Consider the following 19,813-nt stretch of genomic DNA (forward strand, 5'->3'; position numbering starts at 1 on the left):
GAATTCCTGTTCCCTTGGAATTACTTTCTTTTGAGATTTCTGCTTTTCACAATATTTTTCATCCTTTTATTTTTTTTATGGGTTGCCAAAGTCTCTAAAAGCTCCATTGTTATTTTGTTGTTGTTAATAACTCCTGCCTCCCCTACAAGCCTTATTCTAGGCTTCACTGTTCTCCTGACAAACAAGCATTTCTATCAGTAATCACATTTCATTAATACTAGGCACTATAAGTAGAGCTAAGAGCCTTGGCTTTGGAACCAGAAAGATCTGAATAATTAGCTCTGTGACCTAGGACAATTTGCTAAAATTCTCGACATCTCTGTTCCTTGTTTGTAAAATGGGACTAATAATAGTTACTATCACACAGGATTGATGGGAAGATTAAATGAGAGAATGCACAGGAACCCAGACACAGAGCCTGGCACATAAGCGCTTGGTATTAGCTATTAATAACAAGACTAATATTAATAGTTAGATTCCCTCTCTCTCACTGGCAGGAATTCCCTATCCGTTGATTTGGAGTGGGCAGTAAGAGGGGGAAAACTCCCAAATTTTAAATTAGTGTAAGTAAATGGAGACCAAAAATGTCACTTAGATTTATCAGAACTGGAGTGGAATTTAGAAGTCATCTAATTGCACCCTGCTACCCAACTCTTAATAAACATCCATGTGGAAGAAATAATATTTATAGAAGTGTTTGGAAGAATATGTTGTCTACCTGGTCTTAGTTTTATCCTTGAATTAAGCCGGGCCTACTGAAAGCTGCATACTTGGGCCATGTTAGCTCAGCCCCTCCAGAATTGTTTTCACTGAGATGAACTTGGGTGTCCTGCCCTTTGCTTTATGGAGGGACGCTGTCCAAAATAGGTTTATATAACTTGCTACTACATTTCTTATAAGAATTTATATTGTTGAAGACTTAAGCTACAACTTCACTTAATGTCTCTGTTAAGTTAATCAGAGAAATTGCTTTCAGAACCCAGTGTTAGGAAAAGCTTTGCCTCTCCCAAGGAACTGGCATGATTTTTCTTTGTGGACAATTGGATATAACTGATCATATTTCTCTTTTTTGCTTTGGCTGCCAGGAAGCAGAGAAACAAATTTGTGGCTTGACTTTAGTAACTGTCGGGCCCTGCATCCCAATTTTTTCCAGCGTTAACCTTATAATTTTATTTTCCCTACTTTCAAGTTAATGGTTTATAACTCTCTATTAATTAGATATATGCTAGATTGGGTATTAAAATCCATTTTAGGTGTTACATTTTAGAGATATAAACATTGAGGCTCAAACAGGCAAAAAGGACTTGCTTAGGACAGAACTAATTTGGGCAAAGCACAGACTGTAAACCATATCTTTTATTTCTCAGGTCCAAGGCTCTTACTACTCCTGTACATTCTGGAAAAGTACCAACTCCTGACTTAAACTCTAAATAACCCATAACGTCTCAATTTTAGGCAAAGCCTACCTTCCCTCTGTGATGGGACAAAGCAACATCTGCCAATGAGGTGTGGCACTGCCACTCGCATTCCTGTTTCCTGGCTGGGTCAGCAGCGCTGAGCTCTCCTGTCTCCTGAGTTGCAGGGCAGTCAGCCCTCCCCCCTGGTCTTGAGAATGTAGTATGTCCAGACTTAGTGGGTTTTGTGTGAAATTAGATTGCCTGCTCAGAATGAAATTAGCCTCTAGCGTCTGGAGTTCCCTTGGCTATTTCTTGCCGTGAAAGGAAGGCTTGATATCCAGATGGCATATGGATGCCACTGAGGCTCCAACAGGGTCTGCTGGGTGTGAACAGTGGTTGAGTTTGGTTGGGCAGAAGAAAGTGGTTTTATTCTATCTGATATGAAATGTAGTTATAGGAAATATTGACCTGCCTAATGATTTGTTTTGTTTTCCCATGGTGTTCTGGGTGGGAGTACCTGGGGCAAGAGAGCATAGGCTTGGAACATATCCCGCCTGAGTCAGGAAAATTTTTTTTTTTTAAGTTTTTAATTAATTAATTAATTATTTATTTATTTTTTGGCTGTGTTGGGTCTTCGTTTCTGTGCGAGGGCTTTCTCTAGTTGCGGCGAGTGGGGGCCACTCTTCATCGTGGTGCGCGGGCCTCTCACTATCGCGGCCTCTCTTGTTGTGGAGCACAGGCTCCAGACACGCAGGCTCAGTAGTTGTGGCTCACGGGCCTAGTTGCTCAGCGGCATGTGGGATCTTCCCAGACCAGGGCTTGAACCCGTGTCCCCTGCATTGGCAGAGAGATTCTCAACCACTGCGCCACCAAGGAAGCCCCGAGTCAGGAAAATTTTGATTCCTATTTTGAGATAGAGAAGAGGAACCTCTGGCCTGGGGCTGAAACTCAACCTTTTATTTTGTTTTATTTTATTTTTGTTTTCTTTTATTTTTCCTGGGTATTCATCATTCAACAGATAATAAGACCTTTGGGAGAAAAAGGTAAGTTATAATATGGCCCCTGCCCCTAAGAGCATATCCTCAAATAGGAGTGATTAAGACATCTATGTCAATAACCAGTACAAGGTAGAAAGAGTTTAAGGTCATTACAGAGATACAGAAAGAAGGGTAGGCATTTTGGAGATGGGGCTGGGAAGAATGAAGAGGATTTAAACAGGCAGAAACACGCCAGGGGAAACAGTGTGTGCAAAGGCACCGAGGTAATGACATGACAGGTAATGTATGAGGAATGCTCAGGAGGCATATGAGATGCAGGAAGGAGATACTGCTTGGGCTACCATCGCTACAGTTTAGAGGCGCTCCACAGATGTGGACTGTGACTTACGTTCACGGTAGAACTCTGGAGGATGCAGGCTAGCTGACATAGATAATAGGCATCCTCAAAAGTGAGACTATCCCTAGGGATTCTCAAACCTGGTTGCCTTAAGAATTCCTGGCCCAGCCAAAAGCCTATAAAATCAGAATTTAATACCTACACTCCCCCCCCACCCCAATTTCCCAGGTTTTCCTAATGCAGACCACCCCACACATGTCTGAGGTTTGGAAATCACTAAGGTAGTTGCTCTCCCTGGCAGATACCAACTACTAAACATCCTTAACCTTTGACCTCCTTTCCCTTAGTTTCTATTTTTGCCTCTTCCTTTTCTTTTGTTTGTATGTTCCTGTGTGTCATCCATTATATTTGTTTTCCCTTTATCTCTTCTTTTATCACCATTTTGGTCTTTGTCTGTTGGGGGTCCCTACCTAAGGTGACCCACCACCAAATGGACCATAAAAGTAGAAATGAATTCTCTTTCAGCATTTGCTGTGCTAATGGTATAAACATGTGTATTATGTAAATGTAAATTAGATAGGGCTTTTGGTTAGTTTTGCTTACATGATTCTTAATTTGTTTTCTTTAGGATTTGAGGGAAAAAGTATCCCCGAATGTGACTGCAGCCTTAAAGCTAAATATCCCATTAACATGAAGAGATGATAAGAACTGAAAACTAGCTTTTTCTTGTGCCTAATCTGTTGTCCCACCTTCTGGTTCAGGTTATTCCGTTCCCTCATTTGTTTTCTCAGGTTTCTGCAATTAAAAGTTGATGCATTGAGCCAACCCTGACAGCCTGAAGATGTTTTAAGAGAACTTGACATCTTTGTTTTGCATTGTAATTAATTGACTTAGACTCTCCCTCTGGGAGATATTCTGCTTGTTTTAGAGGGCTCAAGTACCAAGGATGCACATCTTCAGACCCCTCTCTGTCATGTCTTGGTTGAAGGATCCCCTGGGGGGTGGAGGTTGAGGGGGGCTGTTCCCAGGGTCCCAGTTATGGTACTTTCTAGTAGAGTGACCTTGGGCAAATTGCTTAACTTCTCTTGAGCTTTTTCCTCATCTTTCAAATAGGAGTTATCATAATAATGCCTGCCTCTCTGGGTTGTTGTGAGGATTGAGATAATGCATATCAAGTACTTGGCCCCTTATGGGCCCATAGTACGAAATTAATAAATTGTAGGGTCCTGGAGGCTTACTGACAGTTGCTGAAGGGCCTCAGATGACTCTCCCTATCTCCTCCCCTCCTTTCCCACCCTCCTTCAACCAACACTTTCTGAGCTCTTAGTGCCAGTGGGGCTTTGGGCTAACTATGATGGACGATTAACCAGACATGGTCTCTGGCTGTGGTCGGGGACGGCACACAATCTAGTGGGAAGATTGACTAGCTTTACTAGCTTTGTGGAGGTTTCTAAATTATATGAAAAAGCTGCACTGGCAATGTGCATGGCTCCCCTTAGTGTGCCAGGCCTGAAAGGAAAAGAAGCTGTCTTTCTTGTTAAAATTTATCTCCCATTCCCATAATAGGAGAAATCCAGAAATTTGCTCTAGAATCAGTCTGTCTTCCCCACCCTATTCCTTTTCCGCTGCTTCAATAAATGGCAACGCTAGATGACAGTTTAATTCTTAGAACAAAATGCATCCATCTCTGGGTTGGTGATGGCTGGGACTTTGGACATACAACAGGCATCCTTTTGAAAGTGCCTCTGCCCTTTTCTTCTCTTGAGTTTTAAGTTCAATTTCCAAATTCCAATCGTGGACAGGCAGGGAGCCCAGCCACAGATGTGAGAGTCTAGAGTTTTGGATTTATTTGAAATGGGAGATTAAAGTGAGAAAGCCAAAGGCATGCTGACAGCTGAACAACAGAATTGTATTGGCAGATTTGGGATGGATGGTTTGTCATTAATTGGGGCCCCAGCTGTGCCCTCGGGGAGCAGCAGTTAAAGAGAAATCAAGGTCACACAGTGCCCATATTCCAAAAGACATGCATTTAGTCAGTAAATAATATTGGATATTTGAGTGTGTGAGACACAGATGACAATCAAATAATCATCTCAATAAAACTACAACTGTGAAAAGTGCTATGCCTCTGGAATTGGGCACCTGACTTAGTGGGCGTTGGAGGAGGCTAAAGGGAGGGTTCCCTGGTGAAGTAACCTGAAGACTGGCCATCTCTTACTCTGCTTTTCAAGACGTTGTTTTCTTTCTTTTTTTTTTCTTTTTTTTTTTTTTTAATCAGTCATCAATTTTATACACATCACTGTATACATGTCAATCCCAATCGCCCAATTCAGCACACCACCATCCCCACCCCACTGCAGTTTTCCCCCTTGGTGTCCATACGTTTGTTCTCTACATCTGTAAGACGTTGTTTTCTTGATAGATCTTCTAAATGGCTGTTTTTACATTACAGTTCAAGTGTAGCCTTGTCTGTAGGCTACACTTTGGGTCCCAGATCAGGGGAAGAATGTATTCGCTTTGTTTTAACCAGGATTATCATCTCTGACCGTGGCCAAATACAAAATGCAGGACTGACGCCGAGGGCGGCAGTCTCTGGGGGCTGCAGGAAAGGGTGGATCTGGTTTCTTTGAAATGTGGAGCAGAGGCAGGATCGAGGGACCCCTTCCCTCTTAGTCTGCACCAAGTCTGCCACTGCATTTTCCCTGGCTCAGTCTTGCCTAGAACAGCAGCTCAGACTGCCGTGGGGGGTTTGTGGGGATCAACCTGGAAGGGTTTCTCTAGGGGTCCAGAAGCCACTGCCAGCCTGGGCAGGGTCCCTCGGGAAGCTGCCCTAGGTGACACACAGAAATGGTGGGAAGGGCCAGGTGAGACCGAATGGGAAATATTTCTGCCATCAGACAGCAGCTGGGTAAAACCATCAGAGGTTCTTGTGGTGTGGCCCATCGGAGATATGGCTCCACAGTCCTGAGTTGCAGACTCTACCTGACAGCCCAAGTAAGTTTACATCATAAGAGTTTGCTAGTTTTCAAACTTTGTGGAGCATTAATGGTGTGTGAGTCCCGTGTAATGCTCAGAATTCAATATTTTAAGTTGTACTGGATAGTGGCAAAGTAAGGAGACTAAAAATATCAGCTTTACAGGGCAGCACAGTGCCGGTGATGGTCATTCATTTTACTCAGTTAATTAACATTTATCAAGAATCTCCAATGTGCTGGATACTAGGAGTCCTGGGGACCCAAGGCGGGTAAAGACTGGACTTCTGACTGCAGGAATTTTCCAGTCTGGGAGACACACAACAATGGTGTGTTAAAGTGCCATTCCAGAGAATAGTTTTTTGCATGCTGGAAGAAGGGGGTCCCCAGCTCTGCTTAGGGTCTTATTTGAGCTGGATATTAAAGGATGAGCAGGCATTTACTGGGCAGAGAAGACAGGTTAAGGCTTTGCAGGAGGCTGAAATAACTTGAGAAAAGTTAGTGAACGAGCTTGGTCAGCTGGGGAAGCAGGTTTGGAGTGAGGTGGGAAGGTGATGAGAAGATAAGGAGAATTGGGCCCAGGTTCTCGGTGCCACCTAACGGGTTGGACCTTGTCCTGTAGGCTGCTAGGAAACCACTGGAGGCTTTGAAACATGAGAGAGATGTGGTCAGATTGTGCTGTATAAATAGAATTCTAGAATGGGCTGGAGAGGTAAGAGCTGAGTCAGGGAGACCAGTTTAGGAGGTTCAGGATGAGAGAGGACGGGGCTCACACAATGTGCTGGCTGTGACTGGGGATGGCAACGGGAGGGTGGATTGAGAGGCACAACCAACTGTCTAGGGGACAGATGGAGTGTGACATAGAAGGGAGAGAGAATAAAGGGTGTTTCCTGCTTGGGCAGCTGGGCCTTCAGGAGGAAGGAACAGAACGGGGGTGAAGGGGATAGGATCGGAGGAAGGGAAAAGATGGTGCTGGCTTTGGGAGTTTGAAGTGCCTTCCTAGGAGCCAGAAAGAGGCCCCCTTTAGAAAAGAATCCAGGGTTCAGGAGCAGGGGACAGAGATGTTTAGAAGACTTGGGTATGGGTGAGAATGCTGGGGGCGGGGAGCACTTAGGCATATGGTGGAAGCACCTCGAAGGAGGAGGAGGATGGAAGAGCAGCCAGGGAGACTGAGCCTCAGTTAGAGACACAGAAGAACCCAGAGAGGCAAGATGAGGCCCATAAGGGAGAGTTTCGGAGGAAAAACAGCCCATGAGAGAGCTGAATGCAGCACCAGGGCCAAATAGTGTTAGCATTCAAAAGTATTAGTGTTTGGACTTGGCATGTTGGAGGCTGCCCATATTTTTGTTACTCAAAAGCCTGGTTGTGATAAATGATATTCATGGAGCATTGCCAGAAGGCTCTGTAGCTCTTCCATTCCTCTGGAGAGTTGATATCACTGGATCCAGCCAGACCGTCAGGATCTGGGTCCTTGGGCTGCCACGTCCTTGGGCTGCCCTGATTTGACCCCATGTAGAATCCCTTTTACTGAGTTGCCCTTTGGTGTTCATTACGCTGTCCGTTTTCATGGAGGGGCCTCTAAGAAAGTCTTGCAAGAGGGTTACATGGTGGGAAGGGCTGATGTGCGCTGGGGCTCTGTCCACTGGGTGGCTCATTGTCTCCTGTGACCACCCGCAGGAGAAATAAATGTCTCTCAGAAAATCTGTATCCTGAACAACCAAGATGCTTTTATTTCATAGGAAATATAAACCTTATAACTGCTGGTATTTTCTTTCCTGCCTTGGTTACTGGGGAGCTCAAAGCCAAATTTGCAGTTGAAATTCAGTAAATATTAAGCAATTTAATAGCATGCATTTCTGTGTCCTAACCCTCCTTTTGTTCTTTTATTCCTCCTACCCTAATTTCTTAATCTATTTTAATAGTATAGTATTGTTTATGTTTTTGTAAGCCACCTTAAATCCTTTTTGGATCTTGGAGTTGTATAAGAAAAAGAAGGAAGCCACTGATGAACTTTAGCCAAGTGTCCTTGGTAATAAATCTTCAGACATCATTTTTGGTTGAAATTGTAGAAACAACCTAAAGTGATATCTGATCTCTTCCTAGCCAGCTAGCAACAGCTACTTCTATGTAATAAATAGTAAATTACATGCAAGTTTCAGAATGTTCAAGGGGAAGTGCCTCTTCTCTATGCCATGTTCTAACAGATGTAAGCCTCATATGGGGGCCTCGCAGGCAGAGTGCTGAACTAAGGACCATGTGATAAATATATTGCTTTGCTAACAGATGTTGCAAAGCACCGTCCAGTCATATCCAGGTGGACTCTGAGAGACTGGCAGGTCCTGTGACCTCGCTGAAATCAAGGTCTTAACAGAATAAAGGTGGGTGGATGGGTACTCAGTTCTGGGGCAAGGTTCAGCTGGCAGAGACATCATTACAACATGAAATCAGGACTTCAGGAGCTGAAGGAATCCTAGAGATCATGTAGGATTATCATCTGACAGATAATCCCCCTGAAATCAAGACTAGGCCCTGTATCCAGCATAGAGATGAATGGTTGGTTTTGTTTATGAAAGAGAGTGGTTTCTCTTTTTTTTTAATTAATTAATTTATTTTTATTTGTTGATTTTTGGCTGCGTTGGGTCTTCGTTGCCATGCGCGGGCTTTCTCTTGTTGTGGCGAGCGGGGGCTACTCTTCGTTGTGGTGTGCGGGCTTCTCATTGCGGTGGCTTCTCTTGTTTTGGAGCTCGGGCTCTAGGTGCGCGGGCTTCAGTAGTTGTGGCATGTGGGCTCAATAGTTGTGGCTTGCGGGCTCAAGAGCGCAGACTCAGTAGTTGTGGCGCACGGGCTTAGTCGCTCTGCGGCATGTGGGATCTTCCTGGACCAGGGCTCAAACCCGTGTCCCCTGCATTGGCAGGCAGATTCTTAACCACTGTGTCACCAGGGAAGCCCGAGAGTGGTTCCTTGACTATCCAAACTGGTTTTTATTATCAACTGGATGGATTTGAAGTACACCTGGGTCCAGAGCTGTAAAGTTGTTAACTATGAAGTGATAGCATTGCTTTCCCAGTACGTCTTGCACATCAGATCGTGGCAGTTTTGATAGCGGAGTTTCAGTAAAGTTTTCAATAGTGGCCTCATCCTGGGATTAGTAGAGTAAGTGCAGACTGCAGAGGTAACTTCCACTGCACTAAGTGATGGAGTGGTCTATTGTTTGGAATGATTTTGGAATAATGTCAGATCCCCAGCTAAGCCACCAAAACCTACTAAAACCACAGTATACCTTTAAGTGGATTAATTTAGGCCTAACCCTCTAGCCACCATGAGTCAACCTGGCAGACAGGAGCACTGCTCATTTGGGTCTTGTGAACAGGAACAGTTCCCGTGCTTTTCCTCCCTTGCTGGTAAGGATGATCACAGCTAATCAAGGTTATTGAGTACTAATGATGTGCCAGGTGCTATGCTGAATGCTTCACTTGCTTTATGTCATTTGATGCTTTTGTCTCCTCCATGAAGTAGGCACTGTTATTCCCTTTCAGGCAACTTGCCCAGTGGTGATGCAGCTAGTGAGAAGAACCAAAACAGAATCCAAGTCCATCTGTCTCTAATCCTGTCCTCCGCACCAGTGGACGACACCACCACCCACTTCTCTTTGTGGCAGCCCAGGGAAACTGGGTCTCTATGCTCCCTGGTCTGAGTCCAGGATTCTGGTGAGATTAGGAATGGGGAAGGAGGACTACCCTCTTGGGATAGGGGCTTTCCACAGCCATTCTGTCTCTTTGTTTTTTTCTGTCTCCAGTCCCAGAAATGGCTTACCTACCCCCTTTCCACTGCCACCTATTTATTGCCTCCAATCAGGGCTTCTCTCTTTGCTCCTGGAACAGACTACTCAGTCATGCTCCTACTCTCCTGTCCTTAAAGTCAGCATAAAGTCCTCTTCAGGCTTTCTAAGAGTTCCTACAATAAGTAAGAGATGGAGAAAGCTGGAAAATGGTTAAGCTGTTACCTCAACAGATATATATATATGTGTATGTATGTATATCTATATATAGAAATATTTACTATAGTATATTTTAACCTAGACCCTGTGAGTGTGAAAAATGGGCATGGATGCCAATGACAGGCCTTTTTTTTTTTTAAATTTATTTATCATTTATTTATTATTTATTTTTTGGCTGTGTTGGGTCTTCGTTTCTGTGCGAGGGCTTTCTCTAGTTGTGGCAAGCGGGGGCCACTCTTCATCGCGATGCGCGGGCCTCTCACTATAGTGGCCTCTCTTGTTGCGGAGCACAGGCTCCAGACGCGCAGGCTCAGTAATTGTGGCTCACGGGCCTAGTCGCTCCGCAGCATGTGGGATCTTCCCAGACCAGGGCTCGAACCCATGTCCCCTGCATTGGCAGGCAGATTCTCAACCACTGCGCCACCAGGGAAGCCCCAATGACAGGCCTTTGATGAACATCCAGGACTTAAAAAAATCTTCTGTTGCCTAGAAGAACTGTAGTTATGGGCATCTCAGCACAGGATCTGAGTGGGGACCATTGGGGAGAATAGGGTTCCACGGGGCCAGAGTCATTCTGCGTCCTGCCTCGTTACTGGCAGGGGGAAGGAAGGAGCCTCAATCATTTGTGCTGCCCACATGGATGAGTAGACTGGTCTAGTCAGCAGCCCAAGGGGAAGCAGGGGTAGTTCAGTCCAACAGTGGCCGCTACTGTGTGCTCTGTGCTGCCGAGTTCAGGGGGTACAGAAACAACTAAAATGTGGTCCCTACTCTTGGCACTTACCTCTAGTAGAGGATACAGAGGCAGAAAAGAATAATTTCAGTTTCAATAGGGTAAATGTTAAGATGGAGGTGAGCACAGAGGATGAGTCAATAAGTCCAATGCTGAGGGGATATTTGAGCTGAGTCTTAATGGACAAGTAAGGGCCTGGTGAGGAGGTGGGAAGGATATCTCAGATGGAGGGAATGGCATCAACAAAACCATGGAAGGGTGAAATGCAGGTGTGGTGTATTCGGGGGAACTACAGAGAGTTTGGCTGGCAAATCTGAACACTTAGGGGACTGTTCCTGACACACAATAGACCCTTAAATGTCAGTTCGAAAAATGGAGTATATAGAGTATGAGAGATGAGTCTGAAGCCATTCATGGATGTCAATGGTTGTCAGCAATAATACACACTTGGAATTTATTGTGTGCTTACTACATGCCAGGTGCATATGCTGAGTACTGTATATATATTAGCTTAGTTAATTCTCACAAGAGCCTTATGAGGTCAATATTAGTGTTCCTAGGTTTTGATGAGGAGAGCAAGGTCCAGAGAGGTTAAGTAAGTTGTTCAAGGTCACACGGCTAGAAAATTATAGAACTGAGATTTGAAACCCTCGGAGTCTGATTTCAGAACCCGTCTTTTTTAAAAAATTGAGTTATAGTTAACGTACAATATTATATTAATTTCCTGTGTACAACATAGTGATTCAATATGTTTATACATTGTGAAATGATCACCACAATAAGACCTGTTACCATCCATCACCATACAAAGTAATTACAGTATTGTTGACTATATTCCCTATGTGTACATTTCATCCTCATGACATTTATTTTATAGCTGGAAGTTTGTACCTCACCTATTTCATTTGTCCCCCCACTCCTCTCCTCTCTGGCAACCACCAGTTTGTTCTCTGTATCTATGACTCTGTTTTATTATGTTGGTTTATTTGCTTTTTTCTTTAGACATGTAAGTGAAATCATATGGTATTTGTTTTTCTCTGACTTATTTTACCTTGCACAGTACCCTTCAGGTCCAACGGTGTAGCTGCAAATGGCAAGATTTCATTTGTTTCTATGGCTGAGTAATATTCCATTATATATATATAATATAACCTGTCCTGCCCCTAGGTTCTTCATGACCTTTTTTTTTTCTCTTAGATTCCATATATATGTGTTAGCATATGGTATTTGTTTTTCTCTTTCTGAATTACTTCACTCTGTATGACAGACTCTAGGGCATCCACCTCACTAGAAATAACTCAATTTCATTTCTTTTTATGGCTAATATTCCACTGTATATATGTGCCACATCTTCTTTATCCATTCATCTGTCGATGGACACTTAGGTTGCTTCCATGTCCTGGCTATTGTAAATAGAGCTGCAATGAACATTGTGGTACATGACTCTTTTTGAATTACGGTTTTCTCAGGGTATATGCCCAGTAGTGGGATTGCTGGGTCGTATAGTAATTCTATTTTTAGTTTTTTAAGGAACCTCCATACTGTTCTCCGTAGTGGCTGTATCAGTTTACATTCCCACCAACAGTGTATGAGGGTTCCCTTTTCTCCACACCCTCTCCAGCATTTATCGTTTGTGAGATCTGCTTTTTAAATACATAACACTGGCTGAAACGCAGAGGGTGGATTTAAGGGGGAAAGGAGGCTCAGGGGCCTGCCAAGGCTGTGTGAATCAGAGACGCTGTGTTCCTGGCAGTGCTTTAGGGCCTTTGGGAGCATGGCCACTGGGGAAGCCGCCTCTTAGGGGACTACTCCTATGGTTCCTCCAGTGTCATCACCACCCTGTCTTACCTTGAGAGGAGAATTCTAGGTTTAGAGGAATGTCATCCCAACAGTACCATCTACCTTGCTTGAAGACAAGCTAGAGAGTCCTAATGGAAGTGGCAGGAAAACTATGTATGTCTCTGAACTCTTCGGCCTCCTTTTTCTTTTTCTTGTCTTTTTAAGTAGCAACATATATTTTTAAAAATTCATTAACCACTAAAAATAATAATAGCTACAATTTTGGTGTGTTTTGTGTGCCAGCACTGTGTCTGTACTTACATCAATCTCATTTAATCCTCATAACCCTGTGTATGTTGGTCTTCTTAGAATTGGGGAAGCTGAGGGTGGTTGAATAACCTGCCAAAGTCACTCAGCTAGAACGGAGTAGAACTGGCTTCTGATTCCAGAGCCCACTTCTTTTCCAGACAGTCTTTACCTACCCTCCTCCAATACACCCCACAAAAACAGCAACACTGAGGCACATCTAGGGGTGGTCCTGTCCTGTGGCTGGAGGTGTCACTTCCCCTGGCGAGTTCTGCCTTCTCGGTTTCTGTGGCTCTGTGTGTGGCGGTACAACCTTGTTCCCACATCATTTTTCCAGTTCCTTCCTGACTTATCTGAGGAATTCGTACCTCCTACCCCTCCATCCTGGGGACACTCAGAAGGTTCTGTTTTGAGTTCCACCTGCAATTGTGGCTCCTTGTGGAAAAGGCCAGTCCGTGAGGTGGGACGGCCAGGTTTGCTGTGCGCTCCCTATGCGTTTGGCTCTCAGAGTGGTGTATCTAAGGTCTTTGTTTTTAATCATAATAGTTCACATCTTTGCTTTCCATGCTGCCCAGCGGGAGCCAGCTGGAGGTGGTAGCAAATCTTCCTTTAATTTCCACTGTGATGGATTATTACTTCATTTAAAATGGTGTTTAATTTGTACACGTGCCCTGAGGCTTTAAAAAAGCGAGCTCATTTGATTATTGTTGGAAATCAATTTAGACTCCACAGTATGTTCAGCGGGTTGGACTCATGAAGCCCCATGGAGCCTGTGGCCCCATTAACAGGTACCAGAGTCCAAAAATTAGAATGTGGTGAGTTCTACAGCCCCATACCCTTAATTTCTTCCATTAAAAAAAAAAAAAAATCTGTTTCATCTTCCTTCCTAAAAACTGACTTCTTTTTTACTTCCTTTTTACAAACAGACTTCTTTTTAAAGAAGCAGCTTTTAATATTTTCGCTTAAGAAGGAAGAAGACAGTAATAGGTGATTACTTTTCGGTCCCTAGCTCTCACCTTTTTTCTCTCACTCAGTCCGTTCTCTCCTTTATTCTCAGGCACAAGGAGCCCCTCTTGATCCTCCTTCACTTTGCTTTCCACTTTCCCTCTTTCATTCCTTCTTGATTGCCCTGTACCAGTGGAACAAGATTCACATTTCAGCAAGCCACTTTTTCTTTTCTTCCTTCGTGGGTAAGGAGTCACTTTTGTGGGTGCCTGTCAATTCCTAGGAAAGAGTGAGAAGAGCAGAATGACCACAGAGCAAAGTCCAAGGCCTGCAGCCTAGGCTCTCTGGGGCTTTTCTAGCACCAGGCAGCCTGAAATGTTGCTTGCACGGTCTCTTTTTCTCTTTTTAAGTTCTGAGCTGTGGTGTGCAATGAATGTGTTTGTATGTGACATACTCACATTTAATGCACACTATGAATGCTGATTTCTCCAAAGGTAGCTATGAATAAGTTTTGAGATTCACATTTGAAGCTGAGCATAACCAGAAACCCCTGCCGGTGAACTTTTTTTGGGTTTCCTGCAGAAGAGAAGTGAGAAAAGAAATAATTCTACTCTGGGGAAAGGCATAATTTAGAAGCCGTCTGCATGTGTAAGAAAACAGACTCTGTGGCTGCTCTATAAACCCAGACTGGCAGCCAGGGCTCATTGTTTCCTTTCCTTCCTTCAGTGTTTGTATAAGGCGAACGGGGCCAGCGTTCCTCCTGCTCCCCACCGGGCGGCTGAGGCTGTGGACTTCAGAAGTGGCTGGCCTGGGGCAAGCCTCCCGCTCGCTTCCCCTGCCTCCGTCTTTCCTGTTCCTTACCCCCCTGACCTATCACCCCTTCCTTTCCTGGAAATACTGTCCTTCCTGAGAGTGGAACAGGAGTATTGGAAGGTTCAAGGATATTTCAGGAAACCCCAAGTCGGGTATTTAGCTCTTTCTACCACCTGTTACACTTCAACACCCAACAACATTGGTCTACCATGGGCTTTGGTTTTGACCACTCACCTTCCACTTCTTCCACTTCCACTATGCCTGGGTGAGACGCAGGGGTTCTGATCCAAGGGGTCGTGTTATCTCTTGTTATGGCCAGTCCTAACTCCGAGGCAAAGCTGGGGAGGTTAATTCTCACCCCCATATTCTTGAAGTATTTCTGTGATGTTCAGTTTAATCTGATTACTCATCTTTAAAATTAGCGGTGGGAGGGCTTCGCTGATGGCGCAGTGGTTGAGAATCTGCCTGCCAATGCAGGGGACACGGGTTCGAGCCCTGGTCTGGGAAGATCCCACATGCCGCGGAGCAGCTGGTCCCGTGAGCCACAGTTACTGAACCTGCGCGTCTGGAGCCTGTGCTCCGCAACAAGAGAGGCCGCGATAGTGAGAGGCCCGCGCACCGCGATGAAGAGTGGCCCCCACTCGCCGCAACTAGAGAAAGCCCTCGCACAGAAACGAAGACCCAGCACAGCCATAAATAAATAAATTAATTAATTAATTAAAAAAAGAAAGTTATTTAAAAACAAAAAGATTAGCGGTGGGAGACCGAGCAGGGAAGACATTATGCCTGGGCCCCTGTAGGTCTGAATCCCTTCAACAGTTGGACATCTTGTGTAATTGGTCACCCCGGATGTGGAGCTTGCTTGGCTCAGCTCCTCAAGGGACATGCAGGGTAAAGGATAATGACCACTGCTGTCCTTCAGCCTAGTGCTGGCCAGTGGTGTTGGCCACTCAGGAAGCTATGCAGAGTCCCAGGGGTATAGTGGCTTTCAGTGACATTATGGTGGGAAGGATGTCGGGGAAGAAGGCAGCTTCCCTGCTGAAGATTTGGTTCCAGTGAGGTTCAGAGGAAAAAGAGGACTATGATTTGTGGGCTTTCTCCAAACATCCAGATGGATCCCAGGCAGAATCCAGCAAGGAAGATCTGATTTTGTTTGTCTTCCTCCTCTGTCTCTCTAAATAATTTTATCTTCAAAGCATGACGCAGGCGTTAATTAACACTCTGGCTCTCCTGGGAGGTAGGCAAGCGGGAACACCACCCCCGTTAGCGAAGCCCAGGGAATAGGTAGGTCCAGAAGCCTCAGGTATGTGAGCCACAGAGAAGCGGAGTGGATCTCAGACCTTGGGGTTTTGCCCTCAGACCTTTACTTGGACATACCCTAGGTGGCCCTAGGAGCCACGCCTCTATCTCAGTGTCCTTCTTTCCCATTAGAATAAAAAAGCTGAGGCTATGGAAGGAAAAATGCTTGGTACTGTGGGATGAGTAATGGAAAATTTGAGAGTTGAAGAGAAATTCTGGTCAGATTCACTGTCGTTGAGAATTTTAGATGCAGGATCCTGATTATACCATTAGTTTCATTAATTTACTTGCTTTAAAAAAACGTGCTGAGCATCTACTTCTGGGCAAGGTATTACAAACAGAGTCACTTCTCCTAGAAGTACTGGCTAGCCGCGAGGGATCCTGCTGGTTGGGAACTTGATCCTTTGTATCCCATGCTTAGTTCATAAGCGAAAGGTGGTGTGGGGTTTGTTGCCTCTTCAGATGGTGGTTTCGAGTGCTGGAGGACTCCTGGCATCTGGAAATGGATGAGAAATCCACTTGTGATTGTTGATGTAGCAGATCTCTAGAGACTAAACTTTTTAAGCCATTTATCTTGGTTGGATCAGGAGAAGGGTACCCTTAGGAGTCCTCTCCCTGGGGTTGGAGGTAGCATATCTTTAAGCCTGGCCTTTTCTAGGGCTCCCTAGGAATGGTGATCATGCAGGTTTGCTGGATGTTGGTAGGGTAACTCCTGAGAGCCCTGAGTTGATACTGAACCTCCGACTCTAGAACTGCAGCAATGTTGGGATCTCCATTGGTTTCTTTCTTGTTCACAGGGCATCTTGGCACAGTGTAAGAACAGAGAAGGGGGGTCGTTTTATCCTGTAAACGTTGCCCTCTCTCGGGTGGCAGTTGGACTCTACTGTACTGGCCTTACAGGAAGCCCAGCTCCATCAGCTAATGATATTCCTTATCTTGGCACTGCAGGCTGCTGAGAACCAGCCCTAGACCTCTGCTTGAGGGTCCTTCCTCTGAAGACATCACCAGTGTGTGGAGCCTGCCCCACACCCACCCCCTGCCAAACCACGGCCTTTACCTGTGTCTTCCGGTGTTTCCCGTGCGACCCATCCTGTGGGAGTGCCTCGTGGGCCACCCCAGAGTTCACCCCACACTCAGCAGCGCCAATGGTGAAGATGACAAGATCCAAGACCTTCCAGGCATATCTGCCCTCTTGCCACCGGACCTACAGCTGCATTCACTGCAGAGCCCACTTGGCCAATCATGATGAACTTATTTCCAAGGTACATGTTCCCTGCAGGCGTTCCTTGCCTACCTTGGGGGAGGGCACTTCTGGCTTCTAGGTTTGCAGACGTTTATCAGCTCTGCCAAAGGGCCCGGAACATTTGTATTCCTTCTTTTGTCCAGGGAGGGCTGACCCACGTGGCTGTCTCACTCAGCTGAGAAATAACTCAGAGGTAGGGGGAGCGTGTACTCGTTTAATTTGTAACTTTGGAAAGTAAATGTCACCCCTGTTGAGTCTGTGGGGGCTGGGGGCTCGCGAGCCAGAGGGGAGAGGGGCTGAAAAGGGGTTGGAGCCTTGCACTCAGCTTGCCTGGGCTGTGTTGGCAGATGCATGCGATGTAGGGTGCTGCCTGCCTAGAAAGGAATTCTGAGAAAGGTGGTCTCTTGTAGGAGAGGTTAATGGCTGAAATGAGAGAGGGGACTATTGCTTTTGAAGCCCCTAGGGAAGGTTACCAGATGATTTAGTTACTAAAATGGGTGGCCTTTGGAGGACCAAAAGTGGCTTGGTGAAGAGCTGACCCACTGGCTTGTCGGGACCTCTCGGGCTTCTACGTGAGGTGAAATGGCATGATGTTTGGTCACGATCAGAAGAAAGAGTTGGAACCCCATTTTCCCTGAGGAGCCTTGGCACCTGCTTCCTGAAGTTGGGGTGGGGGGATTATTAACAAATAAATAAACCTAATGTCCGGTTGAGCAGTCCAGACACTGGCTGCTTCAGGCAGCATTCAAAGGGGAGCTACTCCCTCCTGGCCCCAAGCTCCTTGCCAAGGGAGGAGAAACAGCTTTACTAGGCTGCAGGAAAAGGAGAAAGAGCTCATGGGGGACTTTTCGCTTTAAAATGCATCCGTCTTCGGAACCTGGACTTCATGCCATTAAAGTAAAAAAAAAAAACAAAAAAAAAACCTTTATGCGGACTCAGACAAAGTTTAAAAAAAACAAAATTTAGTGTTCTTGATCTGTTTACAAGAACTCCTAGAAAAGGTGGCATCACTTTCCCTGCCTCTGGCTCGGTAGCCCCGGGCAGAGCGGGAGGAAGGACCAGCAGTTACAGAGCAGTCCTGTCCAGCTGGCTGATCTGACAGGAAGTGGAGAAGCTGCTTGAACAACCACGTCTGATAGTGGGGATTCTCACATCAGGACTGCAGATGGAAGAACTCCTCCTTCTAGGCCTCTTCTTGGGTCTAGGGTTACCAAAAGGCTTGAACCCTGCAGCCCTCAGAGTCCTGGTCTCTGGCCCACTTTCCCTTCTCTAGGTTTCTGCTGATTACTCTCCTCTGTGCTATTTGTGTTCCAGCCAGCCTATAGCTTCCTCCTCTGTCAGCTAACTCATCTTGTCTCAGATTCCTCTTGGATCTTTGGGGAACCCCTGGAGTCTGGAAGTTTGGATGTGGGGAGGCTATGTCAGTGAGAGGAGAGGGGAGTCAGTCCTCTTCGCTTTGGAAGCTTGCAGGGAAAATATGAGTTGTCCTACTTCTGGAAATCTCCAGAGGAGTAGAAGCCAAGACATCTTTTTAATATCCAGAAGTACTGTGGGGACTTCCCTGGTGGCGCAGTGGTTAAGAATCCGCCTGCCAATGCAGGGGACACGGGTTCGAGCCCTGGTCCGGGAAGATCCCACATGCCGCAGAGCAACTAGGCCCGTGCGCCACAACTACTGAGCCCACGTGCTACAACTACTGAAGCCGGCACACCTAGAGCCCGTGCTCTGCAACAAGAGAAGCCACCACAATGAGAAGCCCATGCACCGCAATGAAGAGTAGCCCCCGCTCGCCGCAACTAGAGAAAGCCCGCGCACAGCAACGAAGACCCAACGCAGCCAAAAATAAATAAATAAATAACTAAATTTATTAAAAGAAAAAAAAAGAAGTACTGTGTATCGTAAGAAGTGGAGGTAACCATAAACTGTATTTAAGCACCTTCTGTGTACTAAAAACTGCTACTTAACACTTTATAAATATTATCTCACTTAACCCTCATAAGAACCCTTTAAGGTAGGTGATGTTAGTCATATATTATATGGATGCAGAAGCTGAGACTCATACAAGTTGCCCAAGAACTCAAGTCTTGAGTTCTCAAAGAAGAAAGAGCAATTACTTTGAGCGTGTTCAAGAAAAATTTCTGGAAGAGGTGGTATTTGAGCTGGGCCTTGTAAAATGGTCAGAAGGGAATATGTGGGGACGGTAATGGCCTTCAGAGTTGATGTCTTACCTCTTTGGCTTGGCACACAGGGCCTTGGATGATCTGGCAAAGCCTAGCTTTTGAGTTAGGGTCCTTGCTTTATGTTCCAACCACTTGGAACTAAGCAACATTTCCCTGAATATGCAGATAGGGGTGTTTCGGGCCTCTGTGCTTCAGCCAAAAGCATCCGTTTTTCTTTACCTCTTTCCTCTGTCACAGGAGTTCTTACACATCCTTTTCCTCCTGGAGCCATGTCCTATTAGCTTTGTATCTCTGGGTCAGAATCTGACCCATGGCAAGAGCTCAGTTAATGGTCAAATAAACAGATGGATGGCTCTTGAGCTTTGGGACAAGACAGGTGATGAGCAAAAAAGACTGTTGGCCTCATGTCCTCCTTTCTGCCCCTTTTGGGGCAGAAAGTCCAGGCCAAAGTCAGCACAGGCTGCAGTTTCATTGTCTACAACCGGTGCACAGATGGGGTGCATTAGAGCTTGATGATTAAAGAGTTGTGTTAAATGCCTGACCGTGGGGAGAGAGTGAGGGAACTGTGGCTAGCATTGCACAAAGATTCCTTTATTTCATTCCACAGCCACCCCCGGCGTTAAATAATCTATAGATTCTTATGCAGGTCCGCTTAATGGAAAGATCATTGCCCCAGCCCCCTCCTTGGAAAATGGGCCTTTCATTTTGTTTCTCTCTTCCATTTAAGAAAGTTCAGGGAGAGAATGTTTCTCCTGTTCTCCCCTCTTGACATAATCTCCTATGCGGTTTCAGAATCCACCCAGTGGGAGTTAGGAGC

At 45.5% G+C, this 19,813-nt stretch overlaps 2 protein-coding genes across 4 annotated transcripts in view; both read left to right on the top strand.

Annotated features, from left to right (window-relative positions):
- PRR11 (proline rich 11) overlaps positions 1–19,813 on the top strand; it is a 276,060-nt gene that overhangs the window by 139,675 nt on the left and 116,572 nt on the right. The gene's annotated exons all lie outside the window — the stretch shown is intronic.
- Positions 1–19,813, top strand: part of YPEL2 (yippee like 2) — a 63,666-nt gene that overhangs the window by 5,176 nt on the left and 38,677 nt on the right. For 2 of the 3 annotated variants that reach the window (XM_082440203.1, XM_082440201.1), the window contains exon 2: positions 16,522–16,835. In XM_082440203.1, the coding sequence (XP_082296329.1) occupies positions 16,719–16,835 (117 nt within the window). In that variant the 5' untranslated portion in view covers positions 16,522–16,718. Of the gene's footprint in view, positions 1–9,240; positions 9,412–16,521; positions 16,836–19,813 lie in introns of all 3 variants that reach the window. The other variant, XM_082440202.1, reaches the window with a different exon arrangement.

Source organism: Balaenoptera physalus (genome assembly GCF_965194825.1).
Source record: "Balaenoptera physalus genome assembly, chromosome: 20".
Lineage (NCBI taxonomy): Eukaryota > Metazoa > Chordata > Mammalia > Artiodactyla > Balaenopteridae > Balaenoptera > Balaenoptera physalus.